The sequence below is a fragment of the Sus scrofa genome, chromosome 15, assembly GCF_054392235.1.
Source record: "Sus scrofa isolate SSC_HxYL_T2T_F1_AM1 chromosome 15, Sscrofa_HxYL_maternal_Yorkshire_Landrace_v2.0, whole genome shotgun sequence".
NCBI classification, from domain to species: domain Eukaryota; kingdom Metazoa; phylum Chordata; class Mammalia; order Artiodactyla; family Suidae; genus Sus; species Sus scrofa.
The window spans coordinates 59,546,455-59,566,238 of record NC_139397.1 but is presented as its reverse complement, the minus strand read 5'-3'; the positions used below and the strand labels follow the sequence as shown (position 1 = coordinate 59,566,238).

At 45.9% G+C, this 19,784-nt stretch overlaps 1 protein-coding gene across 3 annotated transcripts in view; it reads left to right on the top strand.

Annotated features, from left to right (window-relative positions):
* ENPP6 (ectonucleotide pyrophosphatase/phosphodiesterase 6) overlaps positions 1 to 19,784 on the top strand; it is a 96,910-nt gene that overhangs the window by 31,748 nt on the left and 45,378 nt on the right. For all 3 annotated transcript variants that reach the window (XR_014828686.1, XR_014828685.1, NM_001444828.1), the window contains 1 exon segment: positions 6,696 to 6,875. Coding sequence is in view for 1 of the 3 variants with exons in the window: in NM_001444828.1 (NP_001431757.1) it covers positions 6,696 to 6,875 (180 nt within the window). In the remaining 2 variants the exon portion in view is untranslated.

Here is a 19,784-nt window from a genome sequence, read left to right as displayed (position 1 = left end):
TATGTGATTTTAGGAGTTGAGCAAGAGCCCTGGAAGGCTGAATTGCTTTTCAGAAAACTTTGAAGTTTGGAGGGAAATTTTTTTTTTTTTTTGGTCTTTTTAGGGCTGCACCTGCAGCATGTGGAAGTTCCCAGGCTAGGGGTGGAATTGGAGCTACAGCTGGTGGTCTATACCGCAGCCACAGCAATGCGGGATCCAAGCCGCATCTGTGAACTACACCACAGCTCATGGCAACACCAGGTCCTTAACCCACTAAGCAAGGCCAGGGATCAAAACCTGCATCCTCATGAATAATAGTTGGTTTTGTTTCCACTGCACCGCAACAGGAACTCCTGGAGAGATATTTTGTAGGTAGGTGTTGTCTGTGGAGCAGAGATGAATCAGTAAGTGGTTCAAGGCCAGGACCTTTCAAGTAAGGGGCCAAGGAGGAAGCCCTGGTTGGGGGGAGCTGGGAGGACTTTTAAGAACTTGGATGTGCGATACTCAATCAGGAGTTCTTTGCACCGCTTTCATTTCTCTCTCCCTTTGTACCCCACTGAATCCCTGGTAAAGTTCACCCCACTCATGAGTATTTCATATGAGGGTTTTTTTTTTCTGTGCAATGCAGTAAGGCGCTGAGCTTCATTTCTAGGTGCCATCTGTTATGGAAGCAGGAATCTAGAAGTAGAGATGCTGGCAATTATATGAGTGTCACAGGGCTTTGCAAGAAGCTTGGTGGAAATAGGTTGGGACAAGTCATGTGGAGAGCTCAAAAGAAAGGGGGCTACAGCTGATCTTGAGATTGTATTTGTTTGTGTGACCCTCTACTCTCATAACATAAGTTAATGTTAACAGTGCTTACTAGGTACTGTGTATTCATATATGTAAGTGTGTACACAGAGACACTTCTCCCTTTGCACTGTTTGAATGAGCACAAAATCGAGTGATTGAAGTTTCATTAAATAATACCAGTGCCCCAACAACACAATTCACATTTTGGTTACCACAGCATATTAGCTAAAATAAATTTGGCAACCTTAATTGTAACTATTGCAGCAAAAAATTGAAACTTCACTCCCAGCTTCAGTCCACAAATCACTGTGTAAATAACAAATGTGCCTCATAATCAGTGGCCAATCACATCACCTCTTTCAAGGTCTCTTGGTGATTGGTTGCTGCCCATCTGTTATTTAGTTCATGCACAGACAGCAAAGCACATAATTGTGTTGCCTCTTTGTCTTCCAATGTTAAACACATTTAATTTAATTTTTAGTGATCTGCTAATGCTGGATAACACTCCAGGTTATCCTGATTCTCTTGGACACTTGAATGACGATTTGAATTTTTCTTTTTATGACAAAACCAATTTCAATGATCCAGTAAATAAACCAAGAAGTTATTTCAGTTTTTTTAAATCCTATTAACTTAGATGGACTTTTGGACAGACTATTGAGGCTACAGTGGGAGATCATGCAACTTATTTAGTTGAGTTTTGGAAATAATATATCATAGAACATGCAACTGAAAACATTCAAGCATCATGGTAGAAAGTACCAGCAAGTAATATGTGTGCAGTGTGACAGAAATGTTTTACTGTACTGTGAAAATAACTTTTCAATATTTGAATTAAAAGGAATTGGAATCATAGAGCAAGTGACTGACCATGGGAATGTTGACCCTGGCACTATTGGAGACTATGCAACCAGAGGAACTTAGTGAAAGAGAACTTAAACTTAATTGACCTAAATGAGGAACATGGTTGTGATGAAAAGGATGAGGATGTCCTAGAGGAAGTGACATTACCAAAAAAATGTTTCACATTAAAACATGGCTCAGACATATTTCACAACACTGAAAATGCAAAGGATAAAGTATTTGAGGATGCTCCACTTAGAAAGGGTCTAACAGTTTGCCTCAGTTAGAAAAGATGCTCCTTTATAACATTTTATCTCAGGCAGAAGGCAATCACTGTTCAAACCATTCTTGATAAGGTTTTTTTTTTTAAATAAATAAACCTCTTTAACTTTCAATATTTCTAATGTTTTAAATTATAAGGTACTAATATTAATTTTACTCTTTTCATTTCTCCATGTAGTTATAACTCACAGTAAGAGAGTTTTAAAATATTTTGGCACTTTATTTATTTATTTATTTATTTATTTATTTATTTATTTTTTGTCTTTTTGCTATTTCTTAAGCCGCTCCCGCGGCATATGGAGATTCCCAGGCTAGGGGTCTAATCGGAGCCGTATCCACCGGCCTACGCCAGAGCCACAGCAACGCGGGATCCGAGCCACGTCTGCAACCTACACTACAGCTCACGGCAACGCCGGATCGTTAACCCACTGAGCAAGGACAGGGACCGAACCCGCAACCTCATGGTTCCTAGTCAGATTCGTTAACCACTGCGCCACGACGGGAACTCCTTTGGCACATATTTTTAAGGTTATGGAACAGTCATAATTTTTCCCACTGATTATTAAGGTAGCTTGGCATGGTTTCAGCTAGCATGGTCATTTCTATGGCCATACACTGCACTGCATGTCTATCTATCTCATCATAACTACTATTATATCCAGGGAGTCTAAGCTACCTGTCCAAGTAAATAGCAGAACTTGGATTTGAAACCATACACTCTGACTCCATGACCTGTCACCTTAACCACTATGCCACACAGTTGCTCCTACCAGCCTATGAGCCCTTCAAAGACTGGGACCACATCTTTTGATCTTTATATATCTGGCATGTAAACATTATTGGATAAATACAGGTTGAGTGAATAAAAAAAAGAATATACAAAGTAAGAAACCATAAATGAAATTCATATTTAATGTTTGAAAATAGTGAGAAAAGACTACAACTGATTGAAGACTAAGTTGCAGCCACCTTACAGGTGCTCAGTTACAGAGAAAATGGACAGTCATCTCATTTGATGGGAACACCAGCCTTTTTTGAGATGTTTGGAAATACGTAACATAGTGCAGAGGATTATGGGTATTGCTAAGAAACTTCGGTGATGGTCCTTACAGCAGAACACCCTTGACTAAGACTTTGAGGAATGAAAAGTGAAGGTGTCAGATCCTCTTCCATTCACAGGGCAGTTCTAGATATGGCCACTCCCTAGAGCTCCCTCTGAAGAAGACAAGCAGTAGCCCTGCCCTGGCCGCTTGTCTGAGAGCCCCTGGCAACTTCCAGTCAAATACAGCAGCTCCTGAACTGAGATGGGTCTGTAGATGGACTTCAAGTGTCCACAGCTTATTCAATTATCAATTGATCAGATAATGATTGCCATTAATCAGGTAATGGTTTTGTATTAATGAGCTTTCTTGTCTTTTCTTTTCTTTTGCTTTTTGGGGCTGCACCTCTGACATGTGGAAGCTCCCAGGCTGGAGGTCGAATGGGAACTGCAGCCGACAGCCTACACCACAGCCACGGCCACAGCCATGGCCAAAGCAACATGGGATCTGAATTGAGTCTGCGACCTACACCGCACCTCATGGCAGCGCCGGCTCCTTAACCACTGACCCAGGCCAGGGATCAAACCCACATCCTCATGGATACTAGGCAGGTTACCACTGTGCCACAATGGGAACTCCAGTTTTGTTTTGTTTTGTTTTTTAAATGGCTGTACCCAGCATGTGGGAGTTCCCAGGCCAGGGACTGAATCCAAGCTACAGCTGCAACCTACACTGCAGCTGTGGCAATGCCATCCTTTAACCCAATGTGCTGGGCTGGGGATCGAACCCTTGCCTCTGTAGAGACCCAAGCCACTGCAATTGGCTTCTTAACCCACTGTTCCACAGCAGAAACTCCCATATTAATAAGTTTGTAAACTCTTGGGTCTTAGGGATAAGAAGGGAAAATGGAAGAAAATGTTAAGCTATGCTTGGAAATTTTTTTTACTAGGAGCTGTTCTCATTTTTACGGTGAGCACCGAGCCTGCTGGCACATTTTTAAAGCCCCACCAAGTTGCATTTCGAGGAGGAGAAGCAGAAGTAGACCTTTACACCCTACCTGAAAACCACCTGAGATCTGTGGTCTGTGATGGTGTCAAGAAGGTTTCTATTGACGCCTTGAGCAAAGGATCCGAATAATAAAACTACAGAAAAGCTCTGTTTGGAAAGCCCAAAGCAGAGAAAAATCAAGAAGAGTTGCAGATGTATAAAAATAGATATAGGTCAGGCAGAAATATGGAGATGAGAGCTTGTGGGCTGCAGAAGCTGGTACATTGTGTTCTGTTCTGTTCTTTCAGCCACCACTTTTACCCAAGCAATAAAAATGAAAAAGCAAGAGAGGGCCAAGGTAGGTAAGGAAACCAGACTCAGAGCAGACTCAGACTATTACAAACACAGACTGCTAGCTTTAATATATGCATGGGAAGGAAAATCAGCTCAGCTGGGAGATAAGATCCGAGAAGAGGAGATGGAGAGTGTACATCCCCTGCTGGCTTCCATAAAAGGCAGTTCTTCCCAGAACAAAGGGATGCCCCTGGGGACTAGTAATGGCATCTGTGATTAAGCCTTTGAAGGATTTACCCTCCCACTTCGACTCAAGGCCCAATCCACTAAAAAAATAAAGCCCACTTTCTAAATAGGGGTCTGAGATGACCTTCTTGTGGAAAGAGCTCCACTCTACCCTCAGAAACCCTTTAATCGTATAAGGAAAACCACTGGTTCCAGGATCTTCTTAGGCACCCTTCACTCACAGGAAGTGGGCAGGACCATCCATGCTGATGCATCACATCCAGCCTTTGGAGGAGAGTTGGGTCTCAGGGGAATGGAATGAATGGGTCGCTTAACTCCATAGTTCTGAGTTCCCCTTGGACTGATGAGCTGCTGTGGGCCAGCCTAGACCAACCGGGGTGCTGGGAGGGATCAGGAACCAGAGCTGCCTCTGGAGCCTTGTCTAAGAAGCTTCCCTGAAAGATGCTGTAATTAGTCTTTGAGGCTCAACCTGAGTCTTTGGGCACTACAACCAATTGGTATGAAAGGAAAGTAATAAAGCTAATGCCATGTCCTACATAATGGTGAACAGAGAAGCTGAAAAAACGCTGAGGGACCCAGATAGCCGTGGGAAACAAGGCTTCATTATCTGAGATTCAGAAATAGGTAGGACTGTGAGTTAATTGCACACATAGATCCTATCTCTCCTCAGTGCGGTCTTATGGGTGTTTCAAACAAGTATGTGTGTGTAAGAGGTAGAGAATTTAGTGTAGCAAAATTCTCTGGGAGAATAATATTCTCTCTCTGTCCTGTCTCTTTGTCTCTCCATCTCTCTGTCTCTGTCTCTCTTTCTCTCTCTTACACCCCCCCGCCCCACAACTGATCATACAATAGCTCTACAATCCAGAGGAGGCCATAATTTCTTACCCATAAAGAAAAAAGTTAAAGGAAGGGGGGAGAGCCTGAACCCTTTGGTTTTAGAGTGTTGAAAAGAAGAGGGAAATTTTATCGAATGATATTGTAGGGCACTTAATAAATGTTAGTAGAAGGAATAAATAAAGACTAAGTTCCTTAACCATTGGAGAATTTGCACAAAGTTTTTATTATTTTATTTTGTTTGGTAGTTTTATCAGGCCATATGTGAAAGCTTTGGTCAGGGTTAAAAAACTAACCTACAGCTTTGGTTAAAGACTTTTTTTTGGATCTCTGGGATTTAAATTCAAAGCATCATTTGTGAAAAACCTGGGATTCTGTGATGAAATAAAATGTTTTTCCTTTAGGATATTTTGGGTCTACAGATTTTCAAAATTACATTTTATGGTTTATCCTTTTTGATTTAAAAGTAAAATGTGTGTGTTGGTGGGGGGCTTGGCAAGTAGAAAGAACAACAGCAAATAAACAAGCAGACAACAAAAAAAGCCACTTTGATTAAGCATAGTCAGTGAGTTCAGTGAAGCATGTTTTATCCTGGTGCCAAATGACGCTCACTAAAATTGCAGCAATTTTTGATGCACTTGCCAATGTTTGTGTTATTTTTACTTTAAAGATGTAACAGATTGCTCCAAAATAAATAATTTAAGCCCAACGTTTCAAAAGAGTCCAAGCACTGCGTCTTTCACTTCTGGCTTCTCTTCTGGGACTAAGCTGTACCCAACAGAAGCAACCCTCATCTATATAGCACTCCATTTGGAGGGTTGTTTTCTTGCTTTGTTTTTCAAAGTAGAATCTATTTTTCACCCTTCTGTTCCAAACGTCATAGGTTCTGTCATCATTCAGCACTGAAGCAATAACTCCTCTTATGCAGGAAAAAAGGGAATAAACTCCATAGCTTCTAGATTCATGGTCTGATGGGAGGAGGGTTTGGAAAGTGTGCAGAGAGACCTCTGGATTGAGAACCTAAGCAAGGCCTATGGGATCCACAACATCCATACTGATTCATCTTTAGACCTCAAGCCAAGAAGAATGGGTCCAATTTTACACACAGTGTCCTCAGTTTAACTTAAAAGAGCTTCAGACTTGGCAAATTAACTTGGCTCAGGATGTCTCCATCCTCAATCAATATTGAACTTCTTACTGAATTGATTGTTTTTAGAGGCTAATCTAAGAGAGAAGAAACACCTATGATTTAAAAAAACAAAACAAACCCAAAGTAAGTCTTTATGCTATTCTATGCTTCCTAAATGAGCCTGAATGGCTTTTAAATCCAGAATATAAGGATGAAAGGTAAAAATACCAGAACAATAAACCCTCAGCCTTGTGTTTTTGTTAATATAGGCCGCCATTGTGAGGTCCATCAGATGATCGGGAACTACATGTGGGACCCGGCCACCAACAAGTCATTTGACATAGGTGTCAACAGAGACAGCCTGATGCCTCTCTGGTGGAATGGATCAGAACCTCTGTGGATCACTCTGACCAAGGCCAAGAGGAAGGTTTACATGTACTACTGGCCAGGTGAGTGTGTTGAAATCCAGGCCCCTCCCACCTTCCCTCAGAACGCCACGAAGTCTCTGAGGACACAGCATGTAGACGTGTTTGAAGACCAAACCAGGGTTTGGAAAATGAGGGTCTTTGTTCAAGACCTGTCTCATGGACATGTGTCTTTAAGTTTTAGTTTGGACTCTTTAACATCAGACCAGACACAAACCATTTCCTAATTCCCTTGGTTCAGCAATATTTTTGCAGTATATCATGCATTTTCCTGTGCAGCATTTTGGATACACTGGAGAGATAAATTATCAGATGCTTATTTGCTTTATAGAAGAATTTGGAGTACCGTTTTTGTAGATTTTGAGCGCCCCTGCAATTTTGAAAAAAGGATTCAAAGCTCTTACAACTTTTTGGTTGTGCGTTAAATGCAGTCCCTTTCTATTACTATTTCTCCTGTACATCCGAGATCAATGATCAATACTAAAGTACTTAACTTACTTCAGCGAGGAAAGTAAGGACTTGTGCAAACTAACCTGACTGCTGTGAAACAAATTCTTCCAGATATTCTCTCTCTCTTTTTTTTTTTTTTACGCACACCAATGGCATATGGAAGTTACAGATGAGGGACTGATTCTGAGCCACAGCTCTGGCAACACTGGATCTTTTAACCCACTGTGCCAGGCTGGGGAGTGAACACCCTCACCTCTGCATCAACCCGAGCTTCTGCAGTTGTATTCTTAACCCACTGCACCATATCTGGAACTCCAGGACACTCTCATCTTGTTTGACAAAACTCTTTCCTTAAGGATGAGAGGAATCAGTGACAAAAAATTCGTCAATTCATCATTGTCTTCCCGTTGGTGGGATTCGTTCCTAGGTAAGTTGGTGATTTGACTTCTCCGTGCACATGGCCGTAGACATTTTCTTCCTAATTCTTAAAGGTGTAATATTGATGATTGTCACTGTAGAAGAAGTCATCGGGGGAGGCCTAGAAGAAGCGAAGGGATAAATGGGGAGAAACAGTGGGAGAGATGTCACTGGCCTGGGCTGGAGGCAGCAGCAGCCTGGTGGGACTGTGGGAGCAGGGCGAGTTCTGGGGAACAGTGGCGGGCGGGGATGAGGGAGAGGAGGATGAGTAAGTCACAGGCTGAGTCACAGATGGCCCACACTGAGGACGTGGGCCTTGAGCAGGAGTTTGGAGGATGCTGGTTGGAGGTGGTCACATGGAGAGCTGCTCAGGGCACTCGAGGCTGTGCCAGCTCCAGGAGGAGGAGCACTGAGCGCAGATGAAGGCTGGGGAGAGCAGACCCGCAGCTGACTGTGGTTAGGGCCCTGAAAGCTGCCCCAGAGCAGAGACTGGTATCCATAGGTGAGCCAGTGAAGGCCAGGGCAGGGTGCACTGCCTCAGGTCTGGGCAGAACACTCTGATGTAAGCTGGACCAGCTGACAGAGTTTCAGGGGAGTGCTGGAGTTTCTTCAGAAGACAGTTGGGACTCTGTCCATAGCAGCTACCTCGGCTGACATTAGAAGAAGCTTCCAAGCATAGGAAGAGTTTAAGAGGCCTCTGTTATCTTAAATGGAGGCTCTGCTTTTCATGGAGTTGGATGTCAGAGTAAGAAAACAAGTTGGCGCATCAGCTAGGCTAACCAGACTTTCTGGAGGAGCCAAGCTCGGGTTCAGCCCAGTGTGATGAGATCCAGAGCAGATGTTGCTGCACTTGGAGGTCATCCTCAGAAATCATCTCATCATCAACAAATACAATGGCCCACTTGCATAGGCGTAGGGAGGTCTGGATTGAGCACAATGGCTTAGGGACCACCTTAAACAAATATAAGTACTATCAAGAGGATATTTCCCCCATGCCATAAGGGCCACCTCCATGGTATCTGGTTAATTTAACTTTCTATATCTTGGAACTTGAGCTCTTCCTGTTCTGAAGAGCACCCTCCCCTGCCCCAGAATCTCTTCCCTGCTACCCGAGTGCCCCCTCCACATATGGTCTCCTGCCAACGGCCTTTGGCATAGCTGAGGATACCAGTGCTCCTGGAAAGGTGTGGGAAGATCCTGAAGGGAGACAATTGCCATCTTCTAGACTTCTCTGTGCAGTATTACAGAGCACTATTCTTTATCTCATATTGGAGAATCCAGCTCCTTAATCATAATAAACAACTTGAATTTATATATCGCTGAGTATCTAAAAGAAACACTCAAAGCCAATTTGCTTGTAAAATATCTCGTTGCTTCCCCCAAAACAGTTCCTGAAGGGTAAAAAAGGGACAATCGCTTTCTTTGATTCATGGTTCAACAGCTAAGGTGATGTGACAAATACGCCTGAAGGTTGGTTTCCGGTGTTACCTGTCAGGAGGGTAGAATCTGAAACTAGAGCCTTCTAGGATTTCCTCAGGGACCTAAATGAAGACTAACTAACAACTCAGTTGTGTTCAAGTCTCGATAGAAATTGGGTAAAAATTGTCTTGTTTCTTAGACACTGTCCAGCCCTTCTAAACTGGATCCACAAGTAAAGGCTCTCTGGGAACCAGCTGCCCCTGAGGCCGTCCATTCTTACTGGAGGACAGCTGAGGGGTTAATGGTCACTGCTGTCCTTTCTCACCGCCCCCAGCCCCCTTCAGCCACAGCTCATAGCCCAGTGAGTGTTCATATGTCTCTGCAGAATGAAGTGAAGTGCAGTGGTGTTTCTTCTAAACACGACCTGATTCTCTTTTTCTTCTTAAATCCTCCTCTTCCTTCTCCACTCCCTACAGGACATTGTACAGACCTCCTGATGAGGCCTGGAAAATCTTCATTGCTCCAGTGAGCTGTGTTATGACACTTTGAGTCTCGCCATTAAGTCAATATTTAGAAGTGCAATTTAGAAATGGCAGTAGTTCAAGTCTTCCTGTCAGGTAGATAAAGCAGCAGACTGAAAAATTGATCACTGGTGAAGAGTCCAAAATACCCCACCTCAAGTCTTGAGAAATGTAATATTGTAAACAGACCCTTTATTACCCCACCCAATAGTGCCATGGAGCTGTGCGGGGGTTGGGGGGGGGGAATGTGCCTCAGGAAATTATCCCAGGCCCTAAATCAAATATTTGGGAGGAAGGCCCTCCGAAATCAGCCAGGACTAGCATCACCAGGACCTTGGTGTGTTGTGCAAAGGATAAGAGCTAAGTGTGTGTTGTTCACTAATTTTACTTCCCTATCTCATGCCCCTGGCTTGAGGTCAAAGGAGTGTGTGTGTGTGCATGCGTGCGTGCGTGCATGCGTGCATTTGTGTGTGTGTGTGTGTTAGCCCGTATACAGCATATGGAAGTTCCCAGACCAGGGACTGAATCTAAGCAACAGCTGCAACTCATGCTGCAGCTGCGGCAACTCTAGATCCCTTAACCCACTGTGCTGGGTCAGGGACCAAACCTGAGATTCAGCATCAGCTTGAGCTGATGCAGAGACAACAGCAATCCTTAAACCTTAACTGTGCCACAGTGGGAACTGCCAGGTCAAAGGAGTTTTATCGAGGGGGGTGGGGAAGAAGAGTCTCCAATATTCACTTCATATTGAGAGCAGCCCAAGAAGAAGGATGCCTTGAGGGAGGAGGTGGAAAGTGGGGATACAGGAGGATGAGTGAGACGTTGCAGGGACGTGGTGTTTGAACTCCTTAGGCAATTGGTGCTCCTGTTCGCAACGGCAGCAGTTTTTAAGTTTATTCTTATGGCTCTTATGAAATACAAGAAAGGACAAAATCAGCAGCCTTTTCCAAGCCTATGGTTCAAACTCTGTGGCGCAAGTGTCCGAAGTTCTACATCTTCAATCGTGATTTTGCAGTTTTAACTCCATATGGCCAGGCAGCCTGGAGGAACTGGGGGCAGCCATTCTTGCAGCCCTGGGATGAGGTTGGATGCTGGTCTCTTCCTGTTCTGTGCAGGTACTGAGACAAAGAAGACACATTTAATGGAGGGAAAGACGTGTTTCCACCTGGCTTCTTCTCCTCCACTTCCCAGAGGTGGGTGGGTGGCGAGTTAACAGCTGGCTACCTGCCTCAGCTCCAGTCAAGTTTTCATTGTTAAAATCAAGGTGATTTCCCCTGGGTAAGTGAGGAGGCACGTACTATCCATGGACCTGGTGTTTCGGATTGTTCACAGCATCTTCCCCTTTCCTGCTGTGACAAGTCCCTGATGTGGGCTTCCATGGGGCTGAACATAGGTGAATGCACTTAGGCTCTGGAAAAATTCAGAGCCCAGCATCAAGCATGCAGATGTGTGAGTTACCATTACTGTCAAGTTCTTGGACCCAATGTATATGACTCCAAACATCTGGATAAAAACTGGAATTTTTTTTTTCAGACAAATATTTAACATTCAAATACAGGGGATCCAGATTTTAACTAAATTTTCAAATAACATCACTGGTTTGGCATTAATCTTTAAGATATATATAATTTTAGGCCAAGAAGAGGCCTTAGTATATAGCTTGCTGGTTCCTACACTTGTAAATCCAGACCTCTTTAGGAAACTGATTATGGATCCAAAAAAATTATGGATTTTTCTTCCAGAAAAACAAACACATACATACTCTACTGACAATCATGTGGTCATGTAATGCAAGAGATGACCATGAGGAGAAATGCCAAATGATCTTTGACATGGCAACACATACATGTCTAGAATATCTTGTTGATTTGACTTTTTCCAGTGTAAGGGAAACACTTGTTAAAAACTCACTGAAGTATCAAATGAAGCCCAAGCTTCTCTAGTTCATGTTGTCTGCCAAGAGTAAGCTTGGGTCAGAATTCTCCAAGTCTCTCTGGGTCGAATTCACCTGGAGTCATTTCCTTTGTTTGTTGGTAACTTTGGTAAGGTCTGCACCACTGCTGTTTGTCTGCCTGCATCAGCAAGAAAAAGATACAAATTCACCTTTCAAGTCAGAGTTTGTCTCAGAGAAGCGATCTCTCTCTTCAAAAACATTCTGCAAGGAGTTCCCCTTGTGGTTCAGCGGGTTAAGAACCTGACAGAGTGAGGATGCTGGTTCCATCCCTGGCCTTGCTCAGTGGGTTCAGGATCTGGCACCATGTAGAGTTGTGCTGTAGGTCTCAGATGGGCTGCAATCCCTCATTGCTGAAGCTGTGGTGTAGGCTGACAGCAACAGCTCTGATTTGACCCCTGGCCTGGGAGCCTCTATATGCCATGGTACAGCCCAAAAAAAGAAAAAAGAAAAAAAGAAAAGAAAAGAAAAAAGCATTCTGCAGGCAACCATTTCTGCTGCGGAGAAATCAAGGAAGTGTTCCCTCTGGACCACTGCTGGCAGCAGCAATCCCCCAGCATTTGAAAGTTTCCAGGGCTCTCCAGCCACATCCAGGCTCCTCTCGCAGGATGGTATCTTGGCCAAAAGAGCCCAGAGTTTCTCGGCAGCATCCGTTATGGTAATTAGAAAGCCTTAAAGAGAAATCCAGGGACTGACTTCCATTCTTCACAATTCATGGCAAATCTGTTTCTCCATAAAACATCTTAAAAGGGTGTGACTCAAGGCCCTGTAATAAGCTCTCAGGAGACAACTGTGAGCAAAACCAGATACAGGCTTGCTCCACCCCCACTCCCCTCCCCCAGAGGGCTTACCATCCAGTCAAGGAGACAGATGATAATCTAATACTTGCCCATAGAAATGAAAAGTACCCTTGTTTGAAGCATAATCATGGAAAGAATATTGCATTATGACCTCATCTAATAGGGGATCTGGCTTCCCCCCAGAGGATACACAGGTTAACAGCTGAGAGGGGGGTGAGGGTGAGGAGTGGGACTGGGGGTGCTGGCCCAAAGGAGCATCCAGGCTGAGTGAAGGACATGTGTTAAGGGATGGGAGAAGCATGGAAGTTTCAAGAAACAGGGGATGTGGTGTGGATGGGGTGGAAAGAAGCTGAGGCCAGGCAGGCCTCCACGGGCATCACTGAAGAATGTGTTCTTATCCTATGAGGAACAAGAAGTCACTCAAAGGTTTTAAGGAAGAGGGTGATGGTACCATATTTGGTTTGACAAGATCACTTGCTGCAACATGAAGAATGGAACATAGGCATCTAGGGGGTGGATGGGGAGCCACCAACCCATCAGGAAGTTACCGTTAAGACCTGGGAAAGAGGTGAGGATAGTGTGGACCAGAGTAGCAGAAGTAGGGAGAAATAGGTGGGTTTGGGGATCTATTTAGGAGCTAAAGTTGTCAGGACCTGGTGATGGATTGGTTTTGGGGTTGATGGATCGAACAGTGACATGCATGACACTTGGTTTCTGGCTCCCAGAACTGTATGGATGGGGGGCGAGTCTTCTAACCTGGGAAATTGAAGGAGGAGGAAGAATGTTTGAGTTGACTCTGAGACATATAGAGTGGCACCTGGAGCTCAGAGAAGAGGCCCGGGGATACACATATGTGGTTCTTGGGAGGGTCCTTGGTCTGTGAGCTGTGGGCAGGAAGGTCAGCCAGGGAAGAGCCAGCTCGAAGAGAGAGAAGGTCCCAGACACAGCTTTGGGCAAGGTAATGTTTAACCATCAGGAGGATGATTGACCCTGCAGAGGAGACAGGAGTTGCTGGGGCAGCAGGAAATAACCCAGAAGAGCTGTGAAAAGTATAATCGAGGAGAGTGACAGCACCTTTCAAGGCATCTGATGAGGGACCCATGTCATCTGAGAGGGCAGGGGAAGGTTCCACTGCCAGGATGACACCAGCTGCAATCACACTTGTTACAGGGACCAAAGGAAGAAAGTGGTTTCAGGAGGCGAGTGACCATCCCCAGTGCTCACTGCTGAGGGACATTGTGGGGACGGCCAAAGACAGTGTCTGGATTTATTATCAGGGGCATGGCTGGAAAGCTCTGAAATTTGTAGCTGGTTTAATTTCTTTAACATTTTCCAACTTAGTATTAAGAAAGGGCCATAAAATAATCCCAGGGTATTTAATTTCTAACGATTGTAGGAGAGTCTGGGCTTGAATAGTGACAATGATCATTGTACCTCATCTAATACTGATTTTGAAGGAAAATGGACAAAGAATAAAATTTTCCATGATTTTTTCCACAAAGACAATTTTCAATTAAATGGGAAAAAAATATGAGCAAAAAAGAACCCCAACACATTTTTTTATTTTTTTGTTCTGGTTAGTGCATCTTCTGACTCCTGCTAGGTGGTCATATGTTCTATAAGGAACAAGCACATTTCCTCGGGTCGGGAGGCAGATGAGAAGACGGCAGCACCATCCACTGCGGCTGATGCTGTGGTTATAATGTGAATGTGGGACAGATTTCAGGAGCATTTGAGGCAAAGGGAAGGAGCACGTGCTAAGTTTTGTGGAGCTGACAAAGAGTAAGGCAGGCTTGCAGCTGAGTGACTAAGGCAGGAGCAAAGAGATAGGACACTGGAAACAGCCAGATCTTAAGTACTGTATATGCTGTGTAAAGGGGCTTGGGTTCAAGGAACAAGGTATATTGATAAGGTCGTATCAGTTGCAGGAACGGATAAGTCCTAAAGTCTCAGTGGCTTAACCAAGTGGAAGATTATTTTTTGCCCACAGAAAGTCTGAAATGGGTAATTTCGATCAGCAGTTGACTCTCTCAATAATGATACCAACAATGCTGGGGCCTGAAAGGTGTCCCCCTACATTTATATTTTGGAGCCTTAACCACCCCCCCAACCCCCTCCCCTCCCCACCACGCAGTGGTGTTTGGGGGCGGGGCCTTTGGGAAGTATTGAGGTTCCAATGAAGTCATGATCCTCTTTACTCCTTGCTGGGTCCTATTTCTTGCCTTTTAAGAGACAACTTTACTTTTGAAATCTCTGTCCTTGTTTCTCCCTCTTGGAGTGATTCTTTACCCAGGATACCAGCAAGAATCACCTGAGGCCATTACAAAATATCAGAATATCAGAGCCCAGGCTGCACCCTCAGAGATCCCGACATCTTTGATTGTGGGGTCAGGGGCTGAGAACTATACAGCTCAAGACCCTTTGCAGCAGCAGCCAGCCTGGTACACAGACTTAGGCAGCCGACCCTGGCTCCCCCTAAGCCTCAAGGCCTCCAGCCCCTCATTCCTTTCCCTGCCAGTCACACTGTCCCGGGAATCCTCTTCCTTCATTTTCTTCCCTCACCCCATCACGGCTGGAAAATTCCCCCGGGGTTGTTCTGCGTTGTTGGCACTGGTGTATTTGAAACCTGACATCCATAGGGAGAGGAAGAGATGAGTAGTTTGAGCCTCTAAAGTGAACCCGTCACTTCGCTTACACAACCTTGCTTAATCCTCAAGAGTTCTAAGAAATGAGGCTCTTATCCCCACTTTACAAACGAGGCCGTGGGAGTTCAGAGAATGCACAGCCAGGAAGCAGGCCAGCTGTCTGACCCCAAGCCCTGTGTGAGGTCCCCTGAGCTTGGCCAAGAGACCTGAGCTTCGACAGAGGGTCTTGGCTCAAGGGACCCTCCCACTGGCCATCCCAGGTCTGCCAGTTCAGCTTCCCCAGGACTGCCTAGGATGTGGATGGGGGATTCTGAGGGAGGGATCCTGACAAAGTGAAGGAAAAAACCCTTCCTGTAGTCAGTCAGTCCCTGGTAGAGAATGCTGGAGGCTTGGCTCCTGGCGGCTGAGGCAGGCCTGCAGACTGGTCTGCTCCACAGCCTTCTGGGGTACCAAAGACCTCCTTGTTGTCAGTGGGCAGGTGGGTTCAGCTGTCTCTGCTGTGCTTTTCCCACCTGGGTCAGTGGGCCTCTGGTTATTGGATGTAGCATCCATCGGGGGATTCGTTACAGTGGGACAGAGAGGTGGCACTTTCACTCCACCTGAGCCCTTGGGGTGCAGAGAGCTCTGTCACCTCTGGCCTCTCCTGGCCTGTCCTCCCTGCTGTTCTGGAGCACGTGGGGACCTCAGGGAGCTTTAAAGAAAAGAGCCAGAACATGACCATAAAGAAAAGAGCTGAGACCACTTCAGCCGCTTCCTTGCTGTGGGACCTGGGACAGTCAATCTCTCTGTGCTGCAGTTTCCTTATCTGTCCAATCAGAATGACACATGTACCTCTCAGGCTTGTTGGGCACATGAAATGAGATAAGATGTAACACCACCCCTGCCCCCAGATTTTAAAAGGGAGCTTTAGCCTGTGTCCCTTATAATGAGGCACACAGGGAAGGGCTGTGGCCAGGTTACTCCCGGCCCAAAATAATGCTGCAAGGTCACATCAAGAATTCAAAAATAGGAGTTCTTGCTATGGTGCAACAGGTTAAGGATCCAGCATAGCTGAAGCTGTGGTGTAGGTCGCAGCTGTGGCTCAGATTTGATCCCTGGCCCAGGAACTTTTGGGTGCAACCAAAAAAAAAAAAAAAAAAAAATTCAAACATACATTTGCAGCAAAGACCAGAGTGAAACACAAGTGCTCCTTTAAATCTCCAAGAGAATTCTGAAGCTGGCCATCAGAGCCAGTCAGGGTCAGGAAGGGAATTTCCCAGGAAAGGGGTGGGCAGAGGGATCTGGCCACTGGGTCGTCAGAGAAGGGAAGGAGGACAGAGCCTGGCTTTTTGATGTCTCAGGGCTGGGGGGCAGAAACCACGGACAGGGGGAACTGCATACATGACTGTGTGCAGAAGTGGCACTCAGCACAGGGTTGTGCAGTTACTGGACGGGCCTCCAGGCTATTTGCCCAAGGGGTGCAGAGAATTGCCTTGGCAGGGCCACACATAGCACTCACTCCTGGTCCCAGCCATTCCTGAAAGTGGCTCAGAACTACCTCAGAGGTCAGGGAGACCAAGGTTCCCCAGATACATGGCAGGAGGAAGAGGGCAGTTTGTTAGACTTGGAGATCATAGGCTTCAATTTGAGGGCTCGGGAGTGAAGATGTCCTCGGTCGGCACTGGAGTTCTGGCAGACTAGCTAGTGAGGCTGAGCCCCGTGGTCAAGGGCTTGCCGGCACCCTACGTCCTAAGTGGGCCCAGTCTTCTAGGGTCCAAATACCAGGGACTCACATGCTCCGAGAGGAGGCTCTAGTGGGGAGCGCCTCATATGCAGGAGTCAAGATGCCTTCCTCCAGCGAGCATGATGGCACCAGAGCCATGTAACCATTTGCAAGATTGAGATGGCCTTGAAGCATGTGCCTCAGCCCCAGTGAAGCTGCCCATGGCTGATAGGAGGGACACCCAGGCCGGAATTCTGAGGGCAGGCACTCACTCCTCATGTGGACCCCTGGGGAGGGGTCCAGTCCCTGCCCTGGATGAGGTTTCTCCATCTAAAGTGGAGCAGCAGAGGCAGAGATCACAGCCCACCTCTGGCCTCATGATGCGGTTCTAAAGTGGACGCCCAGCCTGGAGTAAGCCCATGCTCCTCTCCCCTTGGGTTCCTCTCAGTCACTGTTATGCCCAGTGAGTCTTTTTTTTTTTTTTTTTTTTTTTGGTCTTTTTAGGGCTGCACCTGAGCATATGAAGTTACCAGGCCAGGGCTCTTATCAGAGCTGTAGCAGCTGGCCTACACCACAGCCACAGCAACACCAGATCTGAGCTGTCTGTGACCTATGCCATAGCTCAGAGCAACGCTGGATCTTTAACTCACTGAATGAGACCAGGGATCAAATCTGAGTCCTCATGGATGCTAGTCAGATGTGTTTCCACTGAGCCATGATGGAAACTCCCAGTGAGTCATTTTCAGTTGTTTTCAGAAACTGCTCTATAGGTGAATATTTCTTGTCTCGTCTGTCTCAGGGCTTGCTCACTGTTGCCTGTGCACAAGGCCAGCCCTTGTGGCATTCTGTGCTTGGCCAGCCCACCTCCCTCTCTCCAGATCAGGAGAGAGCTGCCCTCAGAGACTGCCCAGGCCTGGGGCCCAGGCTGACCCCGGAAAGGGACTCCAAGATCAAAGGCCACGCTTTCCCCAAGGACTTGTTCCCACAGGCTCCTGTGCCTCTGATGTATCCTCCTGGAAAAGGTTGCATGTTTCTAAAAGAGTTAATTGGCTTAGCTGTTTTAATAAGCTCTCATGAGACGTGTGTAGTCAACAGCCGTACCCACCTGCCTCAGTCGCATAAATTGCAGCTCACAATGGTTACTGTTACAAAATGTGTCAAAGTTGGCAATAGAGGGTGAGACCTGTGCTCTAGGTAGTTTGGAGAAATGTGACTTTCATGGGCTCTACCGGGGGGTCCTTGGACAGGGTTGCCAGGGAGCAAAGGCCACTCAGGAAAGTGATGGAAAAGTACCAGAGCCAGGAAGCTGATTACCAGCCAGCAGGGAGACTTGGGGACAGTCACCTCTCCCGTCCAAGGCTTTTGTTTTCTCAGCTGTAAAATAAAAGGGGTTGATGTAAGGCTGCCTCGAAGGACCGTGAAAGCTGTTAGCTGGGCCTGGATGTCGCAGCTGTAGTCGTCATAGATTTGCACACTTATTTTGACAGTATTTTGGCCTCTGGCAGTCAAGTGTTGCTATGACAAAAGCAACACTTAGGTATATTAAAATAATTTTCTAGTGGGTGGAAGTTAAGTGTTTTGAAGAAGAGATGCCTTGAATTTTTTTTTCTTTTTTGCACAGAGGCGTCTGGGCTTAGTGATGGTCCTCGTTGGTTGTCCGATAAGTTCCCTCTAGCTCTGTCTTTTCCACTCGGGATATATTTATTAGGTTGCAGAAGATGCTCGCCTAGCCTGAGGCAGGAATATCCAAGCAGAAAGTGGCATCTAGACAGAGATGAGATGAGGGCTTAAAAATGAGCCCTAGTTAAGGGCAACTCCTTCTACATTCCCTGAGAACAATGAGGAAACAAGATGGAGTAAAGCCATGTGCTTGAATCACTTGTGAAACCAAAATCTTACTGCAAAGTTTCTGGCTGATCTTTGAAACCATGAGAGCCAGGCGCCTGCCTTTGTTTCCCCACAGATCCCTGTGGAGAGATTCAGGAATCCCTGCTTTCCTCAAGCACGTTGGGGTGACCTGAAGCCCTCAGCTGACCAGATCCACGCTCCCTGGGAAGCCATGAAAATGGCCTGGGATCAGCAGCCCAAGAGGGTGAGCAGTGCATCCAGGTTCACAGAGGGAGTCCGTGGTGGATCCAGAAGGGGCCCACAGACTCCTGATTAGAGAACTGTCTCGTGGGACCCACACCCCACAGCCTTTCCAGTGTGCTGATTTCTATCCGATACAGACTGCAGAAAGCAAAATGAAGCTCCCACATGAAGTCTCCCAGGAATAATGAGCCCTGCTCTCTCTAAAGCTACCGCTTCCACTAATTCCACATTCCACTGCATCGCAGCTGTCATTGCTTTCTGGCTGTTTCTTCCGCCAGTCATTTATTCCTCCTGGGTTTTAAGATTCGAGGTCAGGTGACTGCTTTTGCCTTTTGAGATTTCACCAGGAGGACCTTTCAGGACAGAGAGTGCAGAAGGATTGCCTGCCCAGTTTCTGTGCATTTGGGTACCTGTTTCTCCCTTCTTAGGGCACATGGAGATAATAGCTTCTGTGCAAAATAACTGTGTCTGCACGACTTGCATTCAGGGCATCTCTGCTGGATTGAGACACAGTTCTCTCATTCCATTGTCCGGTTCTTTGCTTATCTGGAAGGAGAGTTAAGGGATAATGTCCCATTGGCTCGGCAGTGAAGTTTGCCCTGTCTCTGCTCAGCTTATAGAGCTTCAGCTGTGAGACAATCCTGAGAATAAGGGTTGTCTCACAGCTGCTGCTTTCGAGATCAGTGTTTGAATGGACAGAAGACATGGTGTCAACTGCCAGATATACCTCGTTCTCTAGGTCTTAGTCTGTCTCTGCTCCATCACACGCATGCACATATACACGAAGCCCAGCAGCATTTTTCAGTTGTTGCTGGAGAGAAGAATTGTTTCAAAATAGCTTGTCATTGTACCAAGTGGAATTCCAAATTTCAATGATTTTTTTTTCAGTCATATCTTACCCCCAACTCCCCATATCCCTCTATGCCCCACTGCTTTC